General features: G+C 51.3%; 1 protein-coding gene and 1 non-coding gene across 2 annotated transcripts in view; one reads left to right on the forward strand and one right to left on the reverse strand.

The window, feature by feature from the left end:
• Nphp4 (nephronophthisis 4) overlaps positions 1-26,378 on the reverse strand; it is a 99,006-nt gene that overhangs the window by 14,731 nt on the left and 57,897 nt on the right. Inside the window, exons 12-18 of the mRNA XM_013031596.1 lie at positions 20,860-20,921; positions 18,932-19,024; positions 17,645-17,793; positions 17,300-17,491; positions 15,448-15,635; positions 5,640-5,800; positions 2,182-2,362 (exon numbers count right to left, since the gene is read on the reverse strand). Of these exons, the coding sequence (XP_012887050.1) occupies positions 2,182-2,362; positions 5,640-5,800; positions 15,448-15,635; positions 17,300-17,491; positions 17,645-17,793; positions 18,932-19,024; positions 20,860-20,921 (1,026 nt within the window). The remainder of the gene's footprint in view (positions 1-2,181; positions 2,363-5,639; positions 5,801-15,447; positions 15,636-17,299; positions 17,492-17,644; positions 17,794-18,931; positions 19,025-20,859; positions 20,922-26,378) is intronic.
• On the forward strand, positions 15,047-15,115 carry Trnaa-ugc. The gene has a single exon. It is a non-coding gene; the product is annotated as a tRNA-Ala (tRNA).

The raw sequence follows: 26,378 nt of genomic DNA on the forward strand, positions 1-26,378 counted from the left end.
ACAGAGGATGACAGCAGCCGCAGCGGTGAGACTCGCAGGCACGAGGTCACCTCATAGATGAAGGAGGCTGCTGGGCCTCGCTACCACGGCCTCTCCCTGTCTTCATAGAGCACTGGTTTGCTGGAAGTTGGGGAAGCAAGCAGGCACCCAGGACCCAGCCTGCTGTCTGAACTTTATGTGGTGAGACAGAAGGTGACAGCGAGCCACCCACACATTTACCCCAGGGATGGAAATTCCCCCACGTAGGCAGAGCTCCCACGCAGCCCCCTCTAGGGAGCAAAGTACTCCACCACTGGACATCAGCCCCACCCACTTGCTCATTTGTCTGAGTCCATCACCACTGGCTGTCCTTGAAGACGTGATCTGCTGCCATAAGCTGCTGAACAAGGAGCATCTGCCCGGGCAGGTGCCCTCCTGGAATGCCCCCCAAGAGGCTGCGGAGTGACAACTTGGCTCCAGCTGACCCCCTGCTGATCTAGGCCACAACTACAATGGGCAACTCCTGTTAATGGGAAAGACGGCTGCTGGGAAAGTAAACGGGCTAGGGAGAGGCCACCTGCAAGACCAAGATTCCAGGAGCTGTGGGCCGAGCTGGCAGACACCCACGCAGCCAGAGTCTATAGCACCCGGCCTGTGAATGCAGCCAGCCAGGCACGGGGACCGGGGTGGAGGCTCTGTCCTGTGGCTGTCACTCAGGTGCTTCCCACAGCTTCATCCACTTCTCTGACACACGCCTGCTGCACCATGCAGAGCAACCAGTTTTGTAACAAAAGAAAGGGTGTAACATTTCTTGTCAAAAAATACAAAATCTGTCTAAGAAACCCAAGTGCAGCAGCATGCACCCATGGGGCCCGTCTGGCCCTCGCCCTCCCAGACACACACACGCGTGCAAGGGACTCACTCTGGCATCTCAGACCCTCCTTCCCACGGGCTTATCTCCCTCTTGCAGGCAAAGTATGAAAATGACAATTGGAGATAACATATAATGGAGCCCATCTTTCTTCTGAAGATAAGACTTTAAAACCTAGAGTCACTGCAGGGTTGTGGGCTGGTGAATTAAATATAAAAATAACCGCCACGGCCCTGGCCCTGGAAGCAGGGTGCCTCTCACAACTCTCCTGGTCACTTGAGCTCTTGAATCATGCCTGCTTCTCACATGCGGCTCGTTTATTTCTCCAGAACCTAATTGAGTTTTGCTGTTTCCATATTGTCTATTTTCCAGCCTGCCTCGGATCCTACATTTGTAAACAAGCAGGCAGAAACCTCCAGCCAGACTTAATGAGCTGTGTGCTTGCTCCTCCGCCGCCACCGCGGGCTCTGCCAACCCCTGTGCTGTCGGAACACAGTGGATGTGGCCCATGGGGCTCCAGGATTTAAAATCAAGCTGGATTTTGAAGAACGGAAAATTCCCTAATAAAACAACAGAGACCTGAGTCCCATCCTCCTAGGCTCTGCTCCAGAAACCCCAATAGCTGATTTTGTGTTATTTTTCCCAGAACCCACCCCTTTTGGAGCACCACAAGAAGGGGCCAGTGGGTTTTATCACTAGCCCTGCAGAACCCCACACTGGCTCTCTGGGATGGGGGTGGGCAGGCATCTGGCTTTGAGCCTCAATTCCCTTTCCTCCAGGCTCCCTTCCCTATTACAGCCCCTAGTGGAAGCCCCAGACAGAATCACCTCAGCCTGGCTTAGGCCCAACACCTGCACCCCTTGGCCCAGGTAGGATGAGTGACTCTTGATACAACCATCATGGTGTTCAAGAGAATGCGCTTCTCACTCGCCTATTCCTTAGCTGATGGTGTTCGGAAACGTCTCGCTAATCTCTGTGATGGGGCAGTCATTTAGTCTGGAGCTCCAAAGGAAAATTCTTTCTGGAACCCAGTCACTTTATCTGAGGACAGTCACAGAGATGACCCAGGATAGCATCAAGAAACAGAGCACAGGCAAGCCTGTGATAGACAAGGTGCTCCAATCCTGACTAGAAATCAAGACCAAATGCCCAATGCCAGGGCAGGCTCAGCAGCTGAGCTCAGCCCTTGAAACCATGCTGCTCCAAATCTCGCCCATTTCCCACTAAGTGTGCCAGGCCCATGGCGCTGGCGCCCCTCCTGCTCTAGCTGGGCAGTCAAGCAGTCGCTGGACAAATGGCACAAAACCAGTCAGGGTTGCCGAGACTCTTACCCACATTGGCCAAGGTCAAGTGCAGCCGGCCCTTCACCACCGTGTGGACACCAATGGGCTTGACAGTGCCGAACCCGGCCACGTCGCCACTCACCACCATCATCTCCTGTTCATACTCAGTCGCCACAACCTCAAGTTCGTGCGAGACCTGCACGGCTGGCCGCCCTTGACGGAGGAGGTGCTGCAGAGGGAAGACAGAGCTCAGAAACAGGGGTCTCACCAGGATCGCCTCCAGGTGGCCTGTAGGTGAAGTAGGCCCCAACTTACGTGTGGGGCGTGGAGGCGAGGAAGAGGAAGAGGAGGAGGAGGAGAAGGAGGAAGAATGTGAAGGTCAGGGAGCCCTAGGAGAGAGGCAGAAGCCAACTTCTTAAAAACACATGACATTAACATTGGGCCTTTAATAAAGTCCACCCTGACTCAACCACTGAGCAAACACCATAAGGCACTGTGAATGCATAGGACGCATGGAAGGCCTGGCACCTCCTTCGAAGAGCAGCCTCCACAGGAAGGAGGACCAGAAAGGAGGCAGAAGAACCAGAGGGGCCTTGGCCATGCCCACAGCAGGGCACAAGTACTCCAGAACAGAGGTCTGAACCAGACCTTCACCTTCCTAAGGAAGATGAAGCTGTGGTCAGAGCTGCTGGGAGGCAAGCTGGGCCAAGCCTGACAGAGAACCCTTGAGGCCAGGGACTGGCAGCTTTGGTGTGACTCATAGAGGCCAGCGCAGAACCACAGTGAGCAAAGGGACCCCTGGAAGACTGGCTGAGGCAGCTCGTGAGGCTCTCCGGGCCAGGCTGATGTTGGCTGGGAAGAGACTGAGCTCAAGTCCCTAACCCAGAAGAGTGTCAGCACAAGTCCCCAACTTAGGACAGGATCGGCAATACTTTCTGGACCACAGCTTCTCTGCTCATCACGTTCCAGCCGGTCCTCCACTGGAGCCTGAAAGCTTACGAGGCATCCTGGAGAACAGCAATGCGACCTCCAAGCTTGGACTTTCTCCATTGTGTGGCCTTGGGAAGACACTCTCCCACTCTGACCTAGAACTTCATAAACACAAGGGTGGGGCCAAATGACGGCCTCAAATTTTGTACTTCTTACTTTTTTTTTGTGGCTCCTGCTGGGCCTGGGATTGTAGTCACTTTGAAGCCTGCTAGCCTGGTGATGCTTGAGCACAAACTACATGCTTGCACACCCACAGTTCAGGAGCCAAGGGCGCTAGAAAACAGAGAGCCCCTGTGGGGAGGAGGAGGAGAAGGAACTCCGATCAACTAATAAAGATAAAAGGCAGCACTCAGCCTCACTGGGAAGCCAAGAATTGTGAATAAAGCAAGGTACCCTCTCTCCTATCAAAATCGTGAAGATTGTTTACAAAGGCCAACAGAGGCGAGTGTGGGGCACATGGGAAGTCCCCGCCTTGCCAGCCTCCAGGCTGTGGGTTCAGTCTATGCACCTGTAGCCCTCACTCAGCGTGGAACACTGTGGTGTGCCATGTGTCACTAGGGAACACAACGGCTAAGAGAACAGGCGTCAGAGTCTTGGGCTTTCAGATGACTGACAGCAGGATCACGTGAAGGCTTAAGTCAAGCGCACAAGCCAAGGAGTCATTGGCAGCAGCTCTTCCAGGTGCACAAGAATGTAAGAGGGGTACAAAATTAACCACCTGTGTTAGGGTGGGGGAAAAAATCATCTCCATGCCCAACAACAGGTAGGAGACAAAATAAGCTGTAAGAATCCTCTGCTTACAGAAAATAAATCAACCCAGCAGGGCCAGCAGGGCTGCGTGTGGCTCAGAGGCAGCACGCACAGGGACCTGGGTTCAGTTGGACTACCAGGGTGTTCTAACCACTCAGGACCAGCCCACAGGAATCACTTCCTACCTCAACTCCCACATCTTCTACCTGAAGCTTAAAATAAAAGGAGTTTTTTACTTAAAAAAAAAAAGAAGATGCCGGCACCAGTGGCTCACGCCTGTAATCCTTAGCTACTCAGGAGGCTGAGATCTGAGGATCGCAGTTCAAAGCCAGCCTGGGAAGGAAAGTCCATGAGACTCTTATCTCCAATAAACCACACAGAAAACCAGAAGTGGCACTGAGGCTCAAGTGGTAGTGGTAGAGTGCTCCTCTTGAGCTGAAGAGCTGAGGGACAGCGCCCAGGCTCAGAGTTCAAGACCCACGCCCAACAAAAAAAAAAAAAGTGAAATTCAGGTGTCAATCCCAAGAGAATGAGGTAGTTTGTCTCCAGCTGTGGATACAGAGGGTACAGGGCTTTACTGGACCAAGGTCCCAGTGGGCCCTCACTGTCCTCCTCACCCCAAACTCCTTCCCACCCTCTTTCTGTCCCTCAGCACCACACACCATTCTCAGATGGAGAGAAAGCAGAGACAGCACCCCGGCTCCACCCTGAGGGACAGCATGACGGGGTCAGCAGACAGACAAGCAATGGCATGACCAATCCATAGGGTCCCCACCATGGCCCTGGAGGACAGGAAAGGCTGGAGCAGCAGCCACCACCTGCTGAGTCCTCACTGCCAAGTCTCCACAGTCTCCAGATGGCTAGGCACTGTCCCCACCTCCCCCACCCCCAGCATGGTCATCATCATCATCCCATAGATTAGGGACACGGAGTCACAGGTGGGCAGTGGTGCCAGGATTATGGGAGGGAGGAAGGAAGGGAGGAAGGGAGGAAGGGAGGGAGAAATCCCCTTCTCTGAGCCCAGAGAAGCCCCCAGCACCTCAAGTGAAGGAAAGGCTATGCAGGAGCTCAGGCAGTGAGAGAGCGGATCTGTGTCTCTGCGCCCAGTGGGCAGCTGCTGATGGAAGCCAAGAGGAACATGGTCACATGGGGCAAAGGACAAACTCAAAAGACCCAGGAACTGTAGTCTCTAGGTGGCCTTTTCCCCACCTGCACCCCCAACCTTGAGAGCTCTCAGGACATCAAGTAACAGGTGGAAGAGACCCAGGAGCTGGGACGGTAACTTTAGGCTCAGCTTCTGAGGTTCCCCTCAGGACATGGAGGCTTTCAGGAGCCCAGGGAGGGGCAGAATGGGCTTGTGGTGTTAGCAAACGGAAACAATGGACTATACAATCAGCAAGAGCTGGATTCTGATTCTAACTGGAATAGGAAAGCACACTGATGAACTGGTAACAGGAACTGGGTAACAGTATCACACCCCATCCGGTCCATCTTAGGCCACTCAGAAGAGCCAGCCTGTCATCATGGTGAGCAGGAAGGCCTGGCACCTGTCCTCAGGGAATACACATACATCCTCAGCTTCAAAGGAGGGGAAGGCAGCAGCCTGGGAGGCTCACCTAGGAATACCAGGCACTGCAGAATTTAGACTTGGGAGGAGGGCAGAGAACATGGCAGTTTTTAATTAGTGAGCAAGAAGTCACACCACAACCAGTGCTGGATGGTGACCAGAATTACAGGCAGAAAAGCCACACCCTACATTCTGTTACCTTCAGCTGGACAGCAGCAGACCCGATGAGGAGCAGGGAGTCTCCATCCCAGATGTCAATCTGGAGGGTCTGGCCGGCCAAGTACTGGATGAACCAGTGCTGCTCGCCTGGTTTCAGGAACCCAGGACCCACCATGTACCTCAGCTGGAAGCCAGGAGACCCTGTGTAAAGGAGGCCCAAATGAGTGGAGAATAATTGGAGCCATTTATCATCTTTACATGTTAAAGAGATTTCTGCTCTGGTCATGATTACTAATTTCTGCTCCCATCATGGCAGCAGGTAATAAACACATTAATCAAATACATCATAAAACATCCAAATTAACACAACGAAGAGTCCTGTTTAGAAGACTGTGCATCTTCCCAGCACACACAATGAGCTCCCCAGATAAGATCTATGGTTTCCAGCACATCTTTGTAAAACAGCCCATGATGGATGAGATCAACGACCAGATGAGACACACCAGACGGTTTATTATTCTGGGCACATGCAACTTAAGGAAAAAGGTAGGCCACATCTGCTGTCAAAACTGGGACAGTCACACCCGTGCATGCCTGCACACATGTGCACACACACACATGCATGCACAGGTGCATGTATATACTCACACACAGAGATGAACCTGTGACAGCACTGAACCTGCCACATGGGAGCTCAGGATCCCTGGCCTGCCCCGATTCAGGATGGAAGCTGTCAGCCCCACGGGCCCGGGGGCTCTGAGGCCATGCCTCCTTCTCAGGCTGAGAGATGCGACCTGGACTGCAGCCCTGCCTTCATCTTCCTGACGTGACACTATCATAAATTCTCAATTGACAAAAATGCCACTGAAATCACCATTAGTTAAAGAGCAGAGAACAGCAACGCTGAGAAACACATTCAAAACAGCATCCTTCCCTTTCCTATCAATAATGGTGACAGCATTTATGAAGCTCCCCTGAACAGAGCCCTCATCTCCGGGGAAGAGGGGCAAAGGTTTGCTCATGGCTATGCCGGGCTGAGCCTCACCCCATGAGCCCGAGTCCCTTCTGTGACACAATCCAGCAACACCGGGCCTGCAGGTTATCTTTTTGGAGAAAGAGAGCAGTGGATGGAGACCTTGATAGGAGGGGGAGGGGAGTGAATGGGGTCCAAGGGAAACACCATGGGGACCAGCCACTTGGCCTGGCTCTGACCCCAGTGGGAGCACGTTTTCTACATGGTGAAGGAATGGGGACAAGGCCCAGGAACTGGCAGGTGTGCTCCAGTATGGCATCTCACAAGTGTCCAGACCAAGCCGAGCTGGCCAATTCTGAAGACTCAGAGCCTGTGGCATCTGGTTAGAGTTCAGGACGCAACCAGTCAGACAGGAGACCTTCTCAGAGGCGCAGTGGGCCCTGGAACTGACCGTGAACCCCAACACCAGGTCTCACTGCACTAATGGCACTGCTCCCACCTGCCGCCAGGGCAGCTCAGGCAGAAAGGGGAGGGCTGCAGAGGAAGAGCAGCACCAGCCCTCCTCCATCCTCGCCAGAGCTCTACGGGGCATCCTCCTCGGCCTCTCCTACACAGCAAGTGTACCCCAAGTCCTAGGGGCCCCTTGTACCTGTGTGTGCCATCTGATGCCCCTCTTCCAGTCAGCTCCTCCTAATACCCCAGCATCATCGCCATGGTGCACCATCAGCTGCCACACCCTCCCATCAGTCCAGTCCCTCGGCAGAGGCTTTGCCTGGCATGCACAGGGAATGCTGAAGGGGCATCCGCAGTGCCTGCTGGTGTGGCATTAGGGTTCTGAGGCAAGGCTTCTAGGGCGCTTGCAGACACGGGCAGCGTAGGGCTGAGGGCTCTGAAGGGACAGGCAGGCCTGGGGCTAAGGACACCGAGGGCACATGCAGGCATGGCTATCTGGTGTGGTGGTGCTAGGCTGCTGAGATCAGGCCCTCATCTCTCCCTGGGGCAGAAACTGCATCCTTCTCTGAGACCTGCTCAAACATGTATCCAGCATATGCTCTACCTGGCCAGAAACTGTGGTGTTGCAGCCACATCTGCACTAGGAGCAGGCCCAGGAGGCAAAGCACCTTCCTCTACAATCTCCTGGCCCGCTGCGACATCTCGGCTCCTTACCCAACCCCACACCCAAGTCCAAGTCTGGGTGGTTGTGCTTTCCTCTGAGAACCACACTCCACTTTACCTCCACAGTTTACAAACACCTTTTTTCCGTGCAGGTATGTACAACTCCCTTGAGTGACAGACACTTCACACTATCAGCAACCACGATTCAGAATGAATTGTAACAGCTTTGAGTGCCTATAAACCAAAAGCAGCAGCCATCCAGAGGTGCAGAAAAACAGCGAGACGGAACAACAGGCAAGGAAGGACATGCAAGACCACAGCCGCTAACCCAGAAGGCAGGGCACCCACAGACGAGCATCCAGCACTGCGCCCCAAAATACAAGACACATCTTTCCAGATACAGTTGGAACATGAATACCATATATCAAGCCACAAAGGAAACGTAAATACACTCAAAAAGTAGAAATTTTACAAGTAGTTATTTTTTACCCACATGCACTAAACAAGAAATTATTTTTTAATAAATAATTGAAATAAATTCACAAGTAATCATAAATTTCTATGTTAAGAGACAAATACAATCAAAAAATATTTTCTAAAATATAACAATAACAAGACAGGAGGTGGTGGCTCATGCCTGTAATCCCAGATTCTTGGGAAGAAAAGGCAGAGGGAAGGTAGTGAGTTCAAGGCCAGCCTAGGCAAAGGTAGTCAGAGCCTGTCTCAAAAAGCAAAATAAAACCAAAAGTACTAAGGGTGTGGCTCCAATGGTAAAGGTCCTGCCCAGCAAGTTCCAGGCCTTGGGTTTAATCCCTAGTACCCTGTGTCTTGTATATATGTTTATCTGACTTGGGGAAGGGAAGGAGAATAACAAAATGGTGAGACAAAGAGCAAAGGGTGAACCAATGCAACAGCGATACTCACAAGACACTATGTTGGAAATGAACTTTACAAGTCTTTGGGGGAGGGAAAGTGGGAGGAAACAAGGGAGGGGGTAACAATGTTCAACAAGAAATGTACTCATTGTCCTGCCTGCGTAACTGTAACCCTCTGTACATCATCCTTACAATAACATAAAATTTAAAAATCTAACCAGACAAAAAATATTGGTAGCAATAATGAAAATGCAACTAATATGAATTCACAAAGCACTCACTGGAAGAAAATTCCCATTTTCTTTATACTTCATGTGTATGTTTGACTTTTTGAGATAAGGTCTCTGTGGCATCTAGGCTGGTCTCAAACTCATGGACTCAAATTATCTTCCCACATCAGCCTCCCAAGTAGGTAGGACTACAAGCATGCACTACCATGTCTGACTTTGGGTTTTCTTTTAATTCTGGGGACTAAACCAGAACCCAAACCCAAGGGTTTTGCTTTACAACTGGCGAGACTCTGGTAGTGAGAGGAGAAACTTCTTTGCACAACCTGATCTTAGTTAATGTGCAACACCAGTGATTGGAAGTGGCTTGTCCTGATATGAAGGTCTTTATGGATGGTAGATTCTGTCCGTGCTGTACATCAGAGACTGTGAAAACAGTTCCACGGGAGCCAGAAGCCAGCGGGTGTAGGTGGCAGGTAGCTGGCTTATGGTCATAACAACTTTTAAGCAAAACAATTCTGAGAATGAGACTTCCTCTGTCATCTAGGTGATCTTTGCCTAGTTAATAGGCTTGTGAGATGGAACAACAAAGAAGAGAAAACCATTCTGGGCCAAGATTATTGTGTATCCATACAAACAAAAGAATTCAGGTAAGTGAATTAAGCAACTCAGAAAAACGAGCAAATAACAATAAAGAATTCAAAACAGAGAGAAGGAAGGCACTAGCACAGATCAATGCAACATTTAATTAATAAAACAAGAAAACTCCATCCAGGTAATACCAAAAACGCCTCATTCAATGCACAAAAGGAGAAATGAACTAATCGGAAGGTGTCTATGTTCTTGTAGGACACCTGCCCCTTAGCTGTGAGTTCTCCCTACATCTGACTGTAACTCTGACAGAGTTTAGACAAATACATAGCAAGTTTCTCTGAGAAGCCAAACAATAAGGAGCACCCAGAAAATGCCTGTACAGTGGCTGGGCTTTTGGAAATCAACACCTCTACCTGAACCAGTGCTTGAGCAAGGAGGGGCAGAACCTCATGCTGAGCCCCTAAGCTAAGAATGATGAGAGGAAAGAGAGAGGAGAGGAAAACAGGGCTGGGGAAGGGAGGAGAAGGAAGGGGAGAGGAGAATATAAAAAGTGACCCACACGCAGCCCGGAAGCCTAAAATGTCTACTGTCCAGGCCTTACTGAAAACTGTTTGTCAGTCTCTGATCTAATAAACCAAAGCAGGAAATCCAAGACTAAAGCCATGTTTGAAAAGGTTGATCTATGGCAAGGGTAGCTCTTGAGCCACTGTTTAATAAATGGCACCGGGTCAACTAGACAAGCATCTGAAAAAAGATGGAGCGTGAGCCAAACCTCTCACCATGCCATCAGACAGACAGCAAACGATCAGAAATACAACGTAAAAACTGAGACCTCCCATCCTGGAAGAACCTCTGCCTGGGTCTCTGTGAGACGGGGCAGGAGAAAGCCTGTGTATCAAGACTCGAAATAAAAGAAAGACTGACACCTTAGACCACATCCACTGCAAGAAAGGAAAATAACAACCAAGCAGCGAAACTTACTGGCAATTTATAGCACAAAGAGGATCTTCATAATAACTACAGAATTCCTGAAATCAGAGGATGACACAGACTTAACACCGGGTGGAAACAATGGATAAGGTGTGGACAGAAGTCTGCAGACACACAAAGACAAACACAAAGATGCTCAACTCATGCACCCAAAAGGCACTGATACGGACTTCATGCCTATCAGATTATAAAAACCCCAAGGCTGACAGCCCACAGTGAGAGCGAGCAAACAGGCCACCTCCTCAGCGCCAGGGGCGATGGAGGGCAGCCTGGCCTGGCAGGGGCTGTGCAGCCATGTGTGTCCACATCACTCGACCTGGGCGTGGTCCCCAAAGGTTCCTAACGCTGAAAGCTGGTCCCCAACATGGTGTGCTGGCATGGTAGAACCTCTAAGAGGTGGGGTCTGATGTAAAGGAATGAGGCCACATGAACATACCCTCACAAGGATTGATTCTGCTCCTGCAGAGTGACCGAGCTGTTATGTAAAGAGCCAGTGCGGTCCTGGGTCTCACCATGTAGGCCCCTCCCTCTCACCAAACCAACAGGGCTGCCCATCCTGATTTTCAGTCTCCAAAATCACCTGTTTTCTTTACTCATTGCTCAGTCTCAGGCCAAAGTAACAGGAAGCAGACAAGGGCATGCCCAGTGGTCTCTCATCCTGTAGTTCCACTTTGGAGCCACATACACAGGTTACCTGTTGCATTTTGTAATACAGCAGAATCTTGGTGAGGACCCAACTGCCTGTCAGTAGGAAACTAGGAGAATAAAATACAGACCATCATCCATTTGAGTACTACACAGGTATATAAAAAAGAAAAAACTCAACTGAATCAGCCTGGGGGCCAGTGGCTTACCCTGTAATCCTAGCTATTCAAGAAGCTGAGATCTGAGGATTATGGTTCAAAGCCAACATGCACAAGAAAGTTTGTGAGACTCCTCTCCAATTAACCACCACTAAGCCAGAAGCAGAGCTGTGGTGAAAGTGGTAAAAGTGCTAGCCTTGAGGTGCCCAGGCCCTGCGTTCAAGCCTCGGGATTAGGACAAAAAAAAAGGGGGGGGGGGATGATGCCAAGGTACAGTGCAGTGCAGGACACAACAGTGACTGAAAAAGCAAAGGGCAAAGGAACATTTGGTACCCCACCCATGCTACCCGGGGAATGAAAACGAAGGAAAAATAAAACACAGATATTCACCTATTGAAAACAAAAACACCAGAAGAATAAGTCCAAAACTGAATGCCTCCAGGAGACTGAGTAGCTGGGGACCAAACACAGCAGGACCCTTGAGTCTATGCTTGATTACAGGTTTATATTTTGAGCCACAGAAGTTTTCCAAAACATTGAATCAAAAATAAAGGAAAACAAATAGAAAAGTACAATAAATTGAAACAAATGAATCCTCATGAATATCAAATTAGGAGCCTAGCTCCACTGAGAGGAGATTAATTTTGAGGGCTCTGGTCATACCACATGGAACACGCACCTTCAGCAGGAGTCCAGAACAAAAAAAAGACGCTAAGAATCTTAATGCCATCCATATGTGTATTTTATATTTTAGTATCCATACTCATTGTAATTCTGAAAATGTGTGATGCAAAATGTAAAGCAAAGTCATTTTCTGTGTAAGTGCAATACAAATAAGATAAAGAAACTTCAAACCTCCACATCTGAATTAGAAAAAGCAGGATGTAAGCATGTGTTAGTTATATATTCCCCAGTTCTTCCCAGTGAGACCCACAGTCAGAGCACTCCAGACCTGGGTGTCCACAGGCTGACCAGGCACTTCAGAGAAACAGTGGGCACAAGATAAGCCTGGAACCCTACATTGCTAGAAGGCAAAATCGTGCCCCAGGCCAGCGGGGCAGCTCAAAGCGACCCACGAGGGAACATGAGGGTCCCACTGTCCAGAGTCACCACATCAAAAAGGAGTGACAACGAGCTGGGTGCTGGTGGCTCACACCCGTAATCCTAGTTACTCAGGCGACTGAGTTCTGAGGACTGTGGTTCTTTCTGCAGCCTCTTTTTGGATCCCCAAGTGAGCCACAGAAAGAGAGATAAAAGACAGGACAGAGCCTGAGTGTGGATGAGGTGCCAGCAGAAAGTTCAGAGAAGCCAAGTGCATTGTTCCCATCCAATCAAGCTTTCTGAGGACATAAGCTGGACCACAACCCTCCCCGGTCCCCGCCAAGGGTCCCAAGAGGAACCAAGGAAAGGTGGTTGGTGAGAACTATTGATCCTGGTGGTGACTGGCCTCCTCCCCCAAGGATGGCATTCCACCCCAGAGTACTATAGGCTTGTGGCTAAGGTCAGTGAGTGGTGAGAACCAAGCACGAGCTGGAGCACACCTTCCCTGGCCTCACAGCTCCATGCAGGGGTCTCCTGGGCCCTCTCGGCCCAGCCCACGGTCCTCTCAGGGCAGGAGCAGTTACCTGACTGGGTGAGGGAGAGGAAAGGGCCTGAGCGGCTGGGAACCTTTGCTCTCCTCTCACCTCGCACAAGAAGAACTGCTTCTAGAGCAGGTGATGCTGGTGGTACATCACAAGCTGTGACAAAATCCATCCAAGGCAGGGAACGAAGCCAGCCCTCACACCAACCAAGTTCCCATACTGCTCTGTTATAAATAAGCATAGGGTAAAGGAAAGCTAGATCCTGATCTTCATCTGACTAGCCTCATTCTGATCTTGGACAAGATATGGAGAGCATCTCCTGTTACACGGTGATTCCCCCATTCCAGCCTGGCCTCCGATCCTTTCTACTTTGTTTCCCTGTATTCACTTCCAAATGTCTTTCCTTACACCTGTATTGACTTTATTCTCTTTTCTACCCTAAACTTCTTGGATTGAACAACTTGAAGTTTCTTAAAGGGCCCTCCTCTCCCTTGGCAGGCAATCTAGCTTGCAAGTTTTCTTCCAAGTAGCCCTTATTTGTGGTATATTATCTTATGGAATAAAATATGGAATATTATTTTAACATTCAGCTTTAGATAGTCTTTTCTATTTTGATTTCTTCACTGACTTTTCATTCATTAGACGTATGTTTAAAATTTCTTAAATAGCAGCTCGGAGAGTTTGTGAGAAAGAGATAAATCTCTGACCTGGGGCATCATGGTCAGAGAATACTATCAAATTACATTTGGCACTGATTTCCTTCATTTGGAGTGATAGCCACTTGGTGGCCTTAACCAGTATCAGCAGTTTTTATAAATTTCCAGGTTTGCTTGAAAACAACGTACATTCTCTAATCAGACATAGAGTTCTCAAGATCCATCTTTCTTAAGCTGTACTTTGTAACGGCCTCATTAATTTGCTTCAGAGCTGTGTCAACACCACCTGGGACTGTGGGTTTGCCTGTTCCTCTTCACACATCCATCAGCTTCACCTCTGTCTTGAGGCTATGCCTGTTAGAAGCTCACGGATTCAGAATTGCCCTCCTAGTAAATTATTCTCCGGGTTATTATTTAACAGTCTCCTTTATCCCTGGCACTGTCTCGCCCGTTGGTCTCCTTTTTGTCTGATGCTAATGTAACCTGGCTACTTCCTTTTGGGGTCAGAACGTAAAGGTAATTTTTCCTTCATGCTGCTGTCAGCCTCAGGAGGCAGCAAAGGATCAGCCAGTCACTTAGGACCAAAGACAGGAAAAAACATCATCAATAAGCAAATGACATTTCAGTGATATATCTATCCACTGTAGTTTAAATCCCTCCATGTACAATGGACCAGGAGGCAGGGGAGGGCTGCTAGCCCCCCACCCTGGGAGGATGCCAGGGAGCCATGCCATCCTATATGAACTGTACCTCGGTGTGACCACATGGCTGATGAGGGGCAGTTTAGTTATGGCAGCAGCCGCTGACCAGAGAGGATTACAAAGGAAAACTTGTGCCCCACCCCAGTGAAATACATGGCCCACACACTGGGTATGATGGCCACCATGTACCATGGAAAGAAACACCAGACTTCGTGGTGCTGAAAACACTTGCTAGAAGCAAAACCGTATGTCTGGTCCCACGACCAGGTTGAACTCCCAACTCCCAGGAAAAGAGGGCACAGAAGACCTTTAATTCCACCACCAGAAACAGAAACAGAAGCCAGGTGCACTACAGGACCACGAAAGCAATCAAACAGAGAAAACAGGGACCAGGGACGGTGGAGCCACTGGTGACACACAGCTGGGGCTGGCACAAGGCTCTGCCCCACCGCAATACGCAGGCCTGAGGTTTTAGCAAATTATTTTTAAAAGCTAGGAAGCTGGGGGCAGAAGAATGGAAGGAGGAAGGGCAGATGGATACGGTCATTATATTCAATACACACATGTGACGGTGGAACCACATCCCTTGAGGGGAGGGGTGGGATGGGGAAAGAAGAGGAAGAACAGTGGAAAGAATGACACTAATCAAGATGCAAAGTACTCCTAACCTGACTTATTGAGGTGAGACCCCTTTGTACAAGTACTTGAAGGTAATAACAAAAAAGAAGAATAAGGTTTTGAAGTTAGTTATTAAAGAAATCTTAACATTAACTAGATAAATATTAAGAATTAAGTTAAAAATTTCTAGGTGCCTATTCCTGTTTGCCTTTCAAAAAAGACTCCCTAGTTTTTTAGAGAGCTGGAAGGAAAAGTGCAAATGAAATTACCCTGGCTGGAATTCGTTTGAAATAAGCCTGGTTCAGGGGCTGGGAAGGTGGCTCAGTGGTAGAGCGCTTGCCTTGCATGCAAGAGGTCCTGGGTTCGATTCCTCAGCACCACATAAGCAAAAAGTAAAAAGCCGGAAGTGGCACTGTGGCTCAAGTGGTAGAGTGCTAATCTTGAGCTGAAGAGCTGAGGGACAGCGCCCAGGCCCAGAGTTCAGGCCCCACGACCGGACCCAAAAAAAAAAAAAAAAGAAATAAGCCTGGTTCAGTGGAGGCCCTGGGTGGGTGAGACACTGCCAACCAGTGCTGAAGCTGAGCGCCATGCACCAACTGATCACACATGCTCTATCCTGTGGCCAACTTTCCCAGCAGACCCCTGTCAACCGTGACGTTCACACCCAGCTCAGCACAGACGTTCCTGTACTCACCATCACCCAAGCACTCACCAGCGTCAAAGGAGCCGTCTTTGTGAATGGGAACAAGGATATGGGACAGGGAGCCAGAGTTGGTCTTCCCAGCCCCCTCCAGCTGGACCAGCTGCAGACGCGGCGTTGTCTCGGGCGGGAAGCGGTAGAACTGGAAGGTGAAATACACAGTCTTTGGCCATGGTGCTCCGCGGTAGTCCTGGGCCACTCTGAATTCAACAACAGCTCTGAATTAATCATGCGTCCACAGAAGCGCTGGGTGTGGCACTTGCAGGGACACCTCCAGACACCACGGCTCCCAGGCTGCCACGGTCACCAGTAAGAACAGCTTCCTGTGAGCTCAGCAGCTGGCGGGCTGCAGCTGCACCAGCCATAATGACCACCCTGGAAAGGCTGTTCTGAGAGCCACACTAATGTCTGAGTATTGGCAACCATGGTCCCTATTTTAATTAAGGACAGAAGACTGGGCAAAGCATGTTTCCAGCACCTAGAATGGCTCTGTGTGCCCTAGCCAAGATAAAACCCAAGCAGATGGCATTTCCAAGGTTTCTAACACATATGGAAAAAAAACGACAACTGTATAAGGATATGAATAAGCCGGGCACCAGTGGCTCACACCTGTCATCCTAGCTACTCAGGAGGCTGAGATCTGAGGATCTCGGTTCAAAGCCAGCCTGGGCAGGAAAGTCCATGAGACTCTTATCTCCAATAAAAACCACTAGAAAACCGGAAGTGGTGCCGTGGCTCAAGCGGTAGAGTGCTCACCTTGAGCTGAAGAGCGCAGGGACAGCACCCAAGCCCTGAGTTCAAGCCCCACAATCACTATACATTGAATATATGTATTATCATCCTGTGCCTCCAGAAGTATATATATACATTTGTCCATTAAAAATATGTATTTTGGGGGGGGCTGGGAAGGTGGCTCAGTGGTAGAGCGCTTGCCTTGCATGCTCGAGGCCCTGGGTTCGATTCCTCAGCCCCACATAAGCAAAAAGAAAAAAGCCGGAAGTGGCACTGTGGCTCAAGTGGTAGAGCGCTAGCCTTGAGCTGAAGAGCTGAGGGACAGCGCCCAGGCCCAGAGTTCAGGCCCCACGACCGACAAAAAAAAAAAATGTATTTTTTTATGAAGTTGAGGATTTAGCTCAGTGGAAGAACATTTGCTGAGCTCCAACCCCAGCATCACAAAAATAATAAAAAGGTTTAAAAAAAAGGTAAAAAGAAACATTTGTTTGATTTTATTAATTTTTGGCTGCTGGTACTGAGGCTTGAACTCAGAACCTCACCCCATCCCTTAGCTTTTTCACTCAACACTATCATCTACCACATAAGCGTGCTCCACTTCTACCTTAATTGGAGATAAGAATCTTCTAGATTTGTCTGGGCTGGCTTTGAAGCTCGATCCTCAGATCTCAGCCTCTTAAGTAGCTAGGATTACAGGCACAAGCCACTGGCAACTGCCTTCCACTAAAAATATTGAAAGATAATAAATTCATTTTTAAAATAGCACTATAACAATGAAATGCACAAGACACCATGTTGAAAAACAAACTTTACAATATAGGCGGCTGGCGGGGCGGGGGGGGGAATGTAGTTGTAGAGGTGGGAGAAAAGGGATGGTAGGGGAAAAACAAAGGAGGAGGTAACAGTGCTTGATAGGAAATGTACTCATTACCTTGCTCATATAACTAACCCTTCTGTACAGTATTTTTACAATAAAAAAACATTTAAAAAAAACAACAATAACAACAGACAGCACTGCCAATCTAGAAAAACTTGAGTAGGGAAAGCTCTTCGAGGTCTGACCTACAGCACAGCTGCTCTTCGATACAGGAAGCCAGGCAAGAAGATGACAGAGAGGAAATCAAGACTCTACCTGCTGAAGGCAAGAAACTGTAGCACTATCTCGTTGCTGTGCAGACGATCCGATTCTTCCTTCTGAGGGTGAAACCTCACAGGCTCTGCGGGATTGACGGCTTCAACAGGCTGCTTGCTGGCATCGAGGATCTCAGGAAAGCCAGAGGACTGCAGGAGAGCCATGGAGGCTCTCGAGAGCTGGCTTCCAGAGCTGAAACACAAACACCCCTGAGCCCATCTGCCAGGCAAGGGTAGGGACATGGCTGGCCCGTCCACACCTCCCTGCCAAAGACTGCCAGTCAGCCAGGTTTGATGGCCCGGCACCTGCTCAACCCTACAATCCCCTCCCCAGACCCCGCCTCACCTCCTGATCTGAGCCCCCACCACAATGGGGGCATGCAAAGGGGTAAAGGGCAGCTCCTGCAGGGTGTCAGCAATGGGGGTTTCCAGGACCAAGGAAGTCTGGCTCAGGTCAGCCTCCAGGTGAGAGATCCCGCCTTCCAACGGGAATGCCTGCTGGACAAAGGGAAAGTAAGGACTCTAGGTGAAGACAAGGGTTCCAGCGTTGGTGTCCGTGGAGCCCAGCAAAGCTGGGATCTGAGGGGACTAAGCTGTGAAGCTGACAAGATAGGCCTGGTTACATTTTAATTACAGATTATTAATGAGTGGTTCTAGTATGAGTATTTCCCATGCAATACACATTGAAAAATTATTTGTTATTTTATCTGAAGTTCAGAGTTAGCCTGTATTTCCTATTGTATCCTTATTGGTGAATCAAAGGGCAATAAATAAGGAGTTGTCAATTCCATAAACAGGTCGATACTGCAGGTGAAGGCTGGTGGCTAAGATGTTAATTGGGATCTAAGCGTGTTTATGGAAAGTTCCTTCTGAACTCACATTGTGGCACCCAGCCCAACAGGCAAACCTGGATGCTATTCCAATCCCCACATCCATGAATTTTCTAGTCTCTCATTTGTATCCACCTTCCTCACCCCTCCAAGGCAGAAGATGGTCTGCAGGAAGAACAGGGTCTACAGATCCAGAACATTCTCTCTCAGCCTGGATTCATGCATTTGTGGTTTCAGTTCCAAAGTGTGAACCCCATAACCAGAGGTAAGCTCACACCACATCCAAGTGGCCAGGATAAGATGGGCAAGCTCTTCCTAAACACACGAGCTGCGCATGTGTTTTCTAACAGGGTAGCCTAGATCAGTAAGAAGGAACTGGTTTTCCTCAGCACACATCCAGCTGAGGCCAGAGGTGTGATCTGCAGGTGGGCTGGCTGGCTCTCCATGTGAATTCCCACACAGAACTGAGCTCAGCCTGAAGCAGGGCGGGGCTCTGCTGCTTCCTTAAGCAGCAAGGAGAGTCTGGGGCCAGAGACCTGCCTCAGCCTCCATTGATGGCTCCAGCCAGCTCCTCCTTTCATGTAGCTCCAATGATGGCTTAACTCTTGTCTGAGGAGGACAAACCGAAATCAAGCACTGGGCCAAGAACTGAGGTCACACTCTTGTCTCTCAGACTGAGTGGTAGTTACTGTCTGAAGCCAGAAAGAGCAGTGCCCCACCCCACCCTATTGCAGTCCACCAAGGTCCCTGCCACCTAACCAAGGGCCAGACCGGGGGCATGAGAAGTTGGCCAGGGCACTTACCACCTGGGAACCATCTGGAAGCTGAGGAGGGGCCTTGGCTATGAGAAGTGGAGCTGGAGACTGCGGGGAGGCTGCCAGCTGGGAAAGGGACAACTGGAAGACAAGAGTTCAAGCGAGGCACTCATCACGCTATGGGCATCCCCAACGCATGCCTGTGTGTGCACGTACACACACACACACACACACATACACACACACACACAGAGGCATGCACACACAAACTATGTATATACACACACACACATGCTCGCACACACGCACACACCAGCACAAACTCAAGGGAATGGAGGACAACTAGGGATCCTGAGGCAGAAGCACATGGCGTCTGCGGTCTCCTGGCCGGTGGCTGCTCTAGAACCCAGAACCATTCTTAAAGTTCCTCGATTCCAGTTATAGACAGGTGTGATTCTCTGAGCTCTCCCACATCGCAGATTGGAATTTTAAAACACCATGTGAAAGTGAACAGAGATAAGAGTCTCGGCTACATGGGTGGGCTGGTTGTAACACCCCTGGCTACACTTCCATCCCCCAGCCTGGACACTGCATCCAACTCCAGCATCTGGGCCTCTGCCACGGGCCACTGCTGAGCCAGTGAGCACACGGTAGCCAATGCAGGCTGAGGACAGATAGTGGAGGATGGGTCCTCAGCCACAAAGTGACCGTCACGTGACCTTTTTGCCTGTCTCCTCACCTGCGAGAAGGGACGAAAAGGGAACCCAAGCTGCTGGACCACTGTCAGAATGAAGTGCAATTCCTGTCACCTGGAAAGCCTTCCATATAAAGGTTTACATTTGTATTTGGAAAATGAATGCCGCCATATAAAGGCTGGCGTGGAGGGAGGCATGGGGTCCATGCTCCACCTGAGACACATGTGTCACCTGTGCATGCCACCCAGGACTGTTCACTGCTGGCAAGGCCAGCTGACCCAGAGATGGAGGCAGCAGATGAAGATGGGGGGAGGGAAGGGGTGCGGAAGCAAGGGGGTATCCTTCAGCCTAGCGGCACCTTCAGGGAGCAGGAGAGATCTTTACAGTGTTTAGCTTCCCTCCAGCCCCACAGGTGTCATTGAGCCATCTCTACTGTGTCCCCTGAACTCTTACAGCTGTTGTAGGACCCACTACATGGAATGCTCTGGATGAGGCCAGGAGATGGCCCAGGACAAACACAGTTCACCTGGACCCAGCTTCTAAGCTATGTCCATAGCTGGAGACAGCCTGGCTATTGAACGTCTCCGTTTTCCTAAAATTTCCATTGCTGGAGTGGCGTGGGCGGGCAACATTGCCAGGACAAACACGTGCACGCATGTGTGGGGCTGAAGCCACCCAGAGCCAGAGGTGAACGCCTGGTGACTCAGTATCAGAGGCATGGCGGCACGGGGGCATCCGAGCCTGGGAACCGCCAAGTGCCATGCTAGAACGGGCCTTCTCCCCACGCAGGGAATGCCAGCACTCAGGTGAGTGATGTCTGACAGATTTCATGTCTGTCGGCTGTGGCCTGGAATCCCACAGGGACAGCTGCTGCCCTGGGCTCCGGGCACCGGAGCCCCTGCCCCCTTTCCTGGCCCAGTCAGTTTTGGGAGAGGAAACAGGGGAAGATCACAACTTGGTATCTCAGGATACCAAAGCAAGACTATCACTCCTGAGCAGTCTCACCTCTGACATAATTGCCGGGGAGAACAGTATTTTCTGAGTGTTGAAACATGCCTTAGATGGCAAAGTGGAAGATCATTACGAGTCGGCAGGAAGCCACCACCCTGACAGCCCCACGCTGTGAGGCAGTCAGCACGTCAGATCAGTCTGTGGCACGGGGCACCCCACGCACAGCCAGCAGCCTCCGCCCCAGGGGCACGGAGGCAGGGCTTTCTCGCCCCAGCGTGTTCCCGTCCCTTGTTCTGGACTCTCAGGTAGCTCTGCCTGGCCTGGACTTACCCCTGGTCCCACAGGCGAGTCCTGGGTGGCAGCGAGAACCTGGGGTGCTGGTGCAGGCGGGCCTGGGGGGAAGCACAAGGCGCCGTCAGACACTGCGGGGCCGGGCTGAGCCCCAGGGAAGTCCCAGTGCAGGCACTTCTCCACCCCATCTGCAACTGGCCTGCGGCTCCTCAGATACGGCCCACAGCTCCTCCCAGAATGGGCCCAGAGAAGGGACGTGAGCAAGGCTGCAGGCCCAGCCTCCTTCCTTCTGGACCACGTAGTCTTGCTACGTGAGGGGCAAATGGGATGTGATGCCAACTGGATACTAAGTTCTCTGATGAGCTCACGCTGTCCGTCTTCCGTCTCCCTCACCCATCGCTGCCCTGGGAGAACCGGCTCTGAGGTATGCCAGCCTTAGCAGTGCCATGGCTGCCAACACAGAGACTTCTGAGCAGACACTGACTACCGAGGCCGCAGCGGTGCTCGGCACCGCTGACTCAAGGTGCAGGTGTTTGAGGAAGAGTCGAGAAGAATCAAGGCCAGTCCCCAGAGGGAGGGGCTGAGAGGACTGGGGCCTTGGAAAGGCCAAGCGTGCTTCTATTCACTGGACGGGCAGCTGGCACCGCCTCAGCCTTCTTCCTCAGGCTGCGCACACCGGCTGCACGGTGGCAGCATGGAGGCTGAAGGAAGGAAGACTGATTTGTCCCTGTGAGTCGTCGACAGCCAGGCGCCAGCTCAGCCCCTCCACATGTGCCACCACCTCCTGTCCAGCGCGGCCAGCACGTGAGGTGAGCCCCGGATACTTGCCTATGGGTGACCTGTCTGTGGGTGACCTTAAAAGTTGGGACATGGTGCCTCACATCAGACTAGGAAGACGGAGGTTCAAATCCAGCCTGGGCAAAAAGTTAGCAGACCCTCATCCCAGTCAAAAAGCCAGCCTGGTATTGAATGTCTCTATAGGAAGGGCATAGGTAGGATGATACCATCTTAGGCAAAAATGCCAGGACTTACCTGAACGATAAAGCAAAAAAGGCTGGGAGGAGCGGCTCAAGTATAAGCACCTATTAAACTCAAGATGGAGTTCAAACACCAGCACCACCAATGGAGCCCATCTCTAAAGCACATCATCCCCCAGTGTCCCCCTCCTACTGGACTTCCAGAATAACCTGAACCTCCTAGAACCTGCGTCCTCACCCTGGCTCCATCCGGCCACCTGTCCCTCTCATGTGGCCATCCGCCAGCACCTCCCTGGCTCTCCTACAGCCTCTGCTGCCCAAGTTCCCACATGGCCCACATCTGCCATGACAAGTCTGCAAACCATCCCCGAGCTCCCCAGCGCACAGCAGCCCTGTGCTTCCAGTTCTATACCGACCACCTCCCGCGCCACTCCAGGCCACCCACCCATCCAGGAGCAAGCACCTCAGCCCAGCACCACCCGTGTCCACACGCCACCCCAGCCTCTTCCAGAATCTAGCTAAGGAGGACACAGGCTTGCCCAGGGACAGGGTCTAGTGGAGGCCCTGGGAGGGCTCATTGATGAGGTCAGGATGGGGGGAGAGGCCAGGCCACCTGCGGTAACCCACCTGCCCAGCCCTTACACCAGGCACAGCTCACCAAGCGGCTCCCTCCTGGGCAACGCCACCCTCCTGGGAAGTGCTCCCCTCCTGGCTCACTCTTTCTAACACGAGCACCCCACTAATGTGGTTCCAAGGAACTCAGACACCTGTCAGGAGCCTGTGGATCCAGAAATACGCCCCCTGCTTGGGAGGGGCTAGCACAGCACTGGGAGAGCTCAGCTCAGCTTCGTGAGCTCAGCTCATGAAGGCAATGCAGACATGGCCGCTGTGGCCCGGCTCCCTCCACACCCTGCCCTTCCCAGGCCCACTGATCTTCTAGACAATGCAAGGGCCACACGCAACCCACGGCCTCCTCCATCTACAGAAGCCTAAAGATGAAACAGAAAAGCTATTTTGTTCCAACCTACATTGGGACTTGGAAAACTCTGCAGGCTGATTTTGGTTAACTAGGAAAAATTGCAGGAAATGGCTCCATTATCTTGAGCTAAGAGTAAAGCTGGCGCTGAGAGCCCGGCCTCCGCACATCCTCCCAGTGACAACGGTGCCGCGCCGGCCAGGAGACACCATCGAAAGCCATTAAACCTTCCCGCGTGCTGCTTCTCCCCCAAGTCTCAAATTTGGGTTTCGTGTGGTATGGTTTTTCTGGTAATTCTTCCTATTGTGACTTAGGGTGTGATTTTTACAGTAATGTAGCCTAAAAAGGCCGTTTTCAAAGACACCTGCTGTGAACCAGGGGGAGAGGCGGTGAGGCCTGCATGGAGGACACAGGCAGGAGCGCAGCGTGACTCGGTGTCCCCGCTCACTGTGCTCACTGCCTACAGCGCTGCGTCGTGCTCAGGGAGCAGTGTCCCGGGAAGAGCCACCCTGCTTCTCCCACGCAATTTCCACCACAGCCACTGGTCCCCGGGGCCACAAACACATGAACAACACTTCAGGAAAGACTGAAGCGTCAGAAGAGTGCACTTACGCCAACGTGGCACATTCTGTGCACCAGGCAGTGCCAGGAGGGAGGAGGGAGGCCAGGCAATGAGCAGATGTACAGTGAGAGTGCAGGAGAGCACTCCCAGGTGTGCATGGCACCTGTGGGCCGGCGCATCTTCGCACTGCAGAGGGTTAGCTACACACAGTCACGCTGGTGTCCCAGTCAGGTCTGTCACCATGGCCCTGCAGAGCCGGGAGATGCACCTGGCTGAACTACTGACCCCAATCAGCGCAGGATTAAGATCGAGCTCCACAGCCACCGCTGTGGACCACAGCTGCTTCTCCCCAGCGTGAGCCCCCTCAGCTGGCACCCTCCCTGGACAGGGCCGAAAGCAGAGGTGGCACTCTCCAGCAGGCTCATCGCCTCAGCTCGTGGCTCTGCTGCTCCATCACGGTCCCCCATCAGGGGACAGCAGTGTCCCCCAGCAACCTTCTCAGTTCTGTGTCAGGTTTCCACGGCTGGGGGAGGGGAGTTTCAGAAGAGGGGCTTGGAGACTCCATCACCTGCCTTGGAAGTCCCTGAGCGGCCATTGGTCCCAGAAGCTCTGCCTGTCTATCAGTGCGATGTCTGTTGCCATAAGAAGGGAACATGGAAAGGAGGAAGGCAAAGGATAGTGCCTTCCCCGTCCCAACTTCCTAATGATCCACACTGCTGACACTTTACCACATACCTGCACTCAGCCAGGGCCACAGAAGATACAAATGCCAGTACACCACTGAGAGGGGACAGGGAAGGGGTTCTGCCAGGCCTCATCCCAGGTGGGACAGTGCCGAGGACCCCCCCATAACAACCTGGATCCTGAGGACACATGAACAGGGTCCCCAGAGCACCGAGCAACAATCCAGCAAGAGGTGCCCTGCACAGGAGGCAGCATTAAAACCCTTCATCACTGAATGCACACTGCCCTCCTGAGATGCCCACTACAGAGGGACATAGAACCAGGAGGCAGGTGCTGGGCTCAATGAATGACCACCCCATGGTCAGCTATCTGATGGGAGCGCCAAAGCCCTGGAGGAAGAGCGAGAAGGGAGGGCAGGAGAAGGAGACTGTTGCCTAGCAACTAGCAGCAGCTCTGGGAAGGCAGGAAAAGGCCCTGGGCCTAGGGCCAGGCAAAGGAGCAGTGTGACCACGTCATAGACAGGGAGAGGAGGAAGGAGCCATTGCCACCACCAAAGGGTACGGTCACTGGATCTAAAGAAAGATGGCCAAAAGTATCTTCCTGCCACCTCCCTGAGAAAATAAAAGGATGAATCTGTATTGAATGGCATGCTAGACACTGGATTCAGAAAAGCAAACCCATCTGAGAGGCTTTTATTCCTATTTGTGGGCCAAAGTCATTCTTCCCAAGATTTTGATCATACAAATAGGAAAAGGAACAAAAGCTGGGAAGAGGTAAAGAGAGAGCCTGGAGACACCAGTGGGACAATGGACTCAGACCAGGGGCCGCCACAGGGCAGCAGCAGCTTGTTTTGGCCGGTCGGACCCCTGTAGAGTGGGAGCTTCCATGACCTTCCCAGAATCTTCACCACCTTCAAGGTCACCCACCTCACCCAGCCCATGCCTCAAACCACCCTGTCACCAGAATGGGCCTCACCGTCTGCATAGTGAGCTTCCATTCCTGTCCCAAAGGTGACCAAAAAGCCACTGGATAGCTTTCCAGTCTCCCTGATGGTGGGTGACTGAATGTATCCTGATGCATGGCCAGGACACTGTCTGACAGACAGAATGTTCTAGACAAGCCAAAGGTCCAGCCAGATCATGGCAGGAAGCTAACCCGACACAGATCCCAGGAGACACCACAGATGCATGTTCACAGTGACCCCTGATACAGAGATGTTTTCAGATCTACTAAGCAAACAACTTAAAATTCTGGCACTGCCAGAATGTTCAAAAGCAAAATATGGGTCAAGGAAATCCCTAGCAACAACAACCAAAAGAAAAAGGTGGAGACTGAGCGCCCTCTAGTGGCTCCTCCCACACTCTTCTCACAGTAGGCGCTCCTCCCTGGCAGTTTTACAGGGGGAAAAAAATAATAAGGATTATTCATGCAGAAAGCCAAAGTACCACACTTAAGGTGACAGCTACATATCATTAAGATTTCCAAAGGAGCCTTATAAGTTGGTAAAATATTGAAGTATGGAAAGTTCCCATCATAAGTTAAACACTGGTGGATATTTCAGTTTCTTACACAGGGTCTTAGGAGGCAATGTCTTCAAATGCCTGGAACCTGGGCTGGAGGAGATCATATTAGCATGGCATGAATGCTGCCATAAATCCAAATTAAATCAGCCAAATGAAATCAGGTTCCATCACGTGGCTGTGCGGGGCCCCACAGGCGCAGCGCCTGCTGCGATGATACACTTACACAAGCGCTCCATTTCTGATCATTCTAATAACCAAAGTAGTCTCCTCTCTGCCAAGGACAGACGATAAATCTTTTGTAAAGACTTCAAATTGTGTACCCCACTGCTCTGCATATTACGAAGCCAAGGGCTGCTTGGCGCACCCCGTAGGACAATGGCTCTCTCTGCACATTCACCCAGGGGCAGAGTAAGAGAAGTAACGCTCACCCTGCCCACACCCACCTGCTGGCTGCAGGACAGGCCGCTGCCCACTGACTCCCAGCTTCTCAAATGTGGCAAAGGCCAGAACCACCAGCATCTGCTCATTGATGATGGTGAGGAAAAGCTAGGAGGCGGCTGCTGTGGAGCAGAGTTGGGGAAGGCCAGGACTGCCCTCAGGAGCCAGCCCCATTCACCCACTCTCAACACATGCCCTTTCCTTGGGAAATCATCCTCCAGCCCTTACAACAGGGCCCTGTGTGACCCAGGACTCACTGTCCCCAGCCCTGACCATACTACTCACATGATGTAAAGCCAGTGACAAAAAACAATGGTCTCTCTCTTGACTCTACTGGAACAACTGAGTAAAGCAAGTTCTCTGGTGGGAAAAACCATGGGCAGGAAGTCAACTTTGCA

Source organism: Dipodomys ordii, unplaced genomic scaffold, assembly GCF_000151885.1.
Source record: "Dipodomys ordii isolate 6190 unplaced genomic scaffold, Dord_2.0 Scaffold6, whole genome shotgun sequence".
Lineage (NCBI taxonomy): Eukaryota > Metazoa > Chordata > Mammalia > Rodentia > Heteromyidae > Dipodomys > Dipodomys ordii.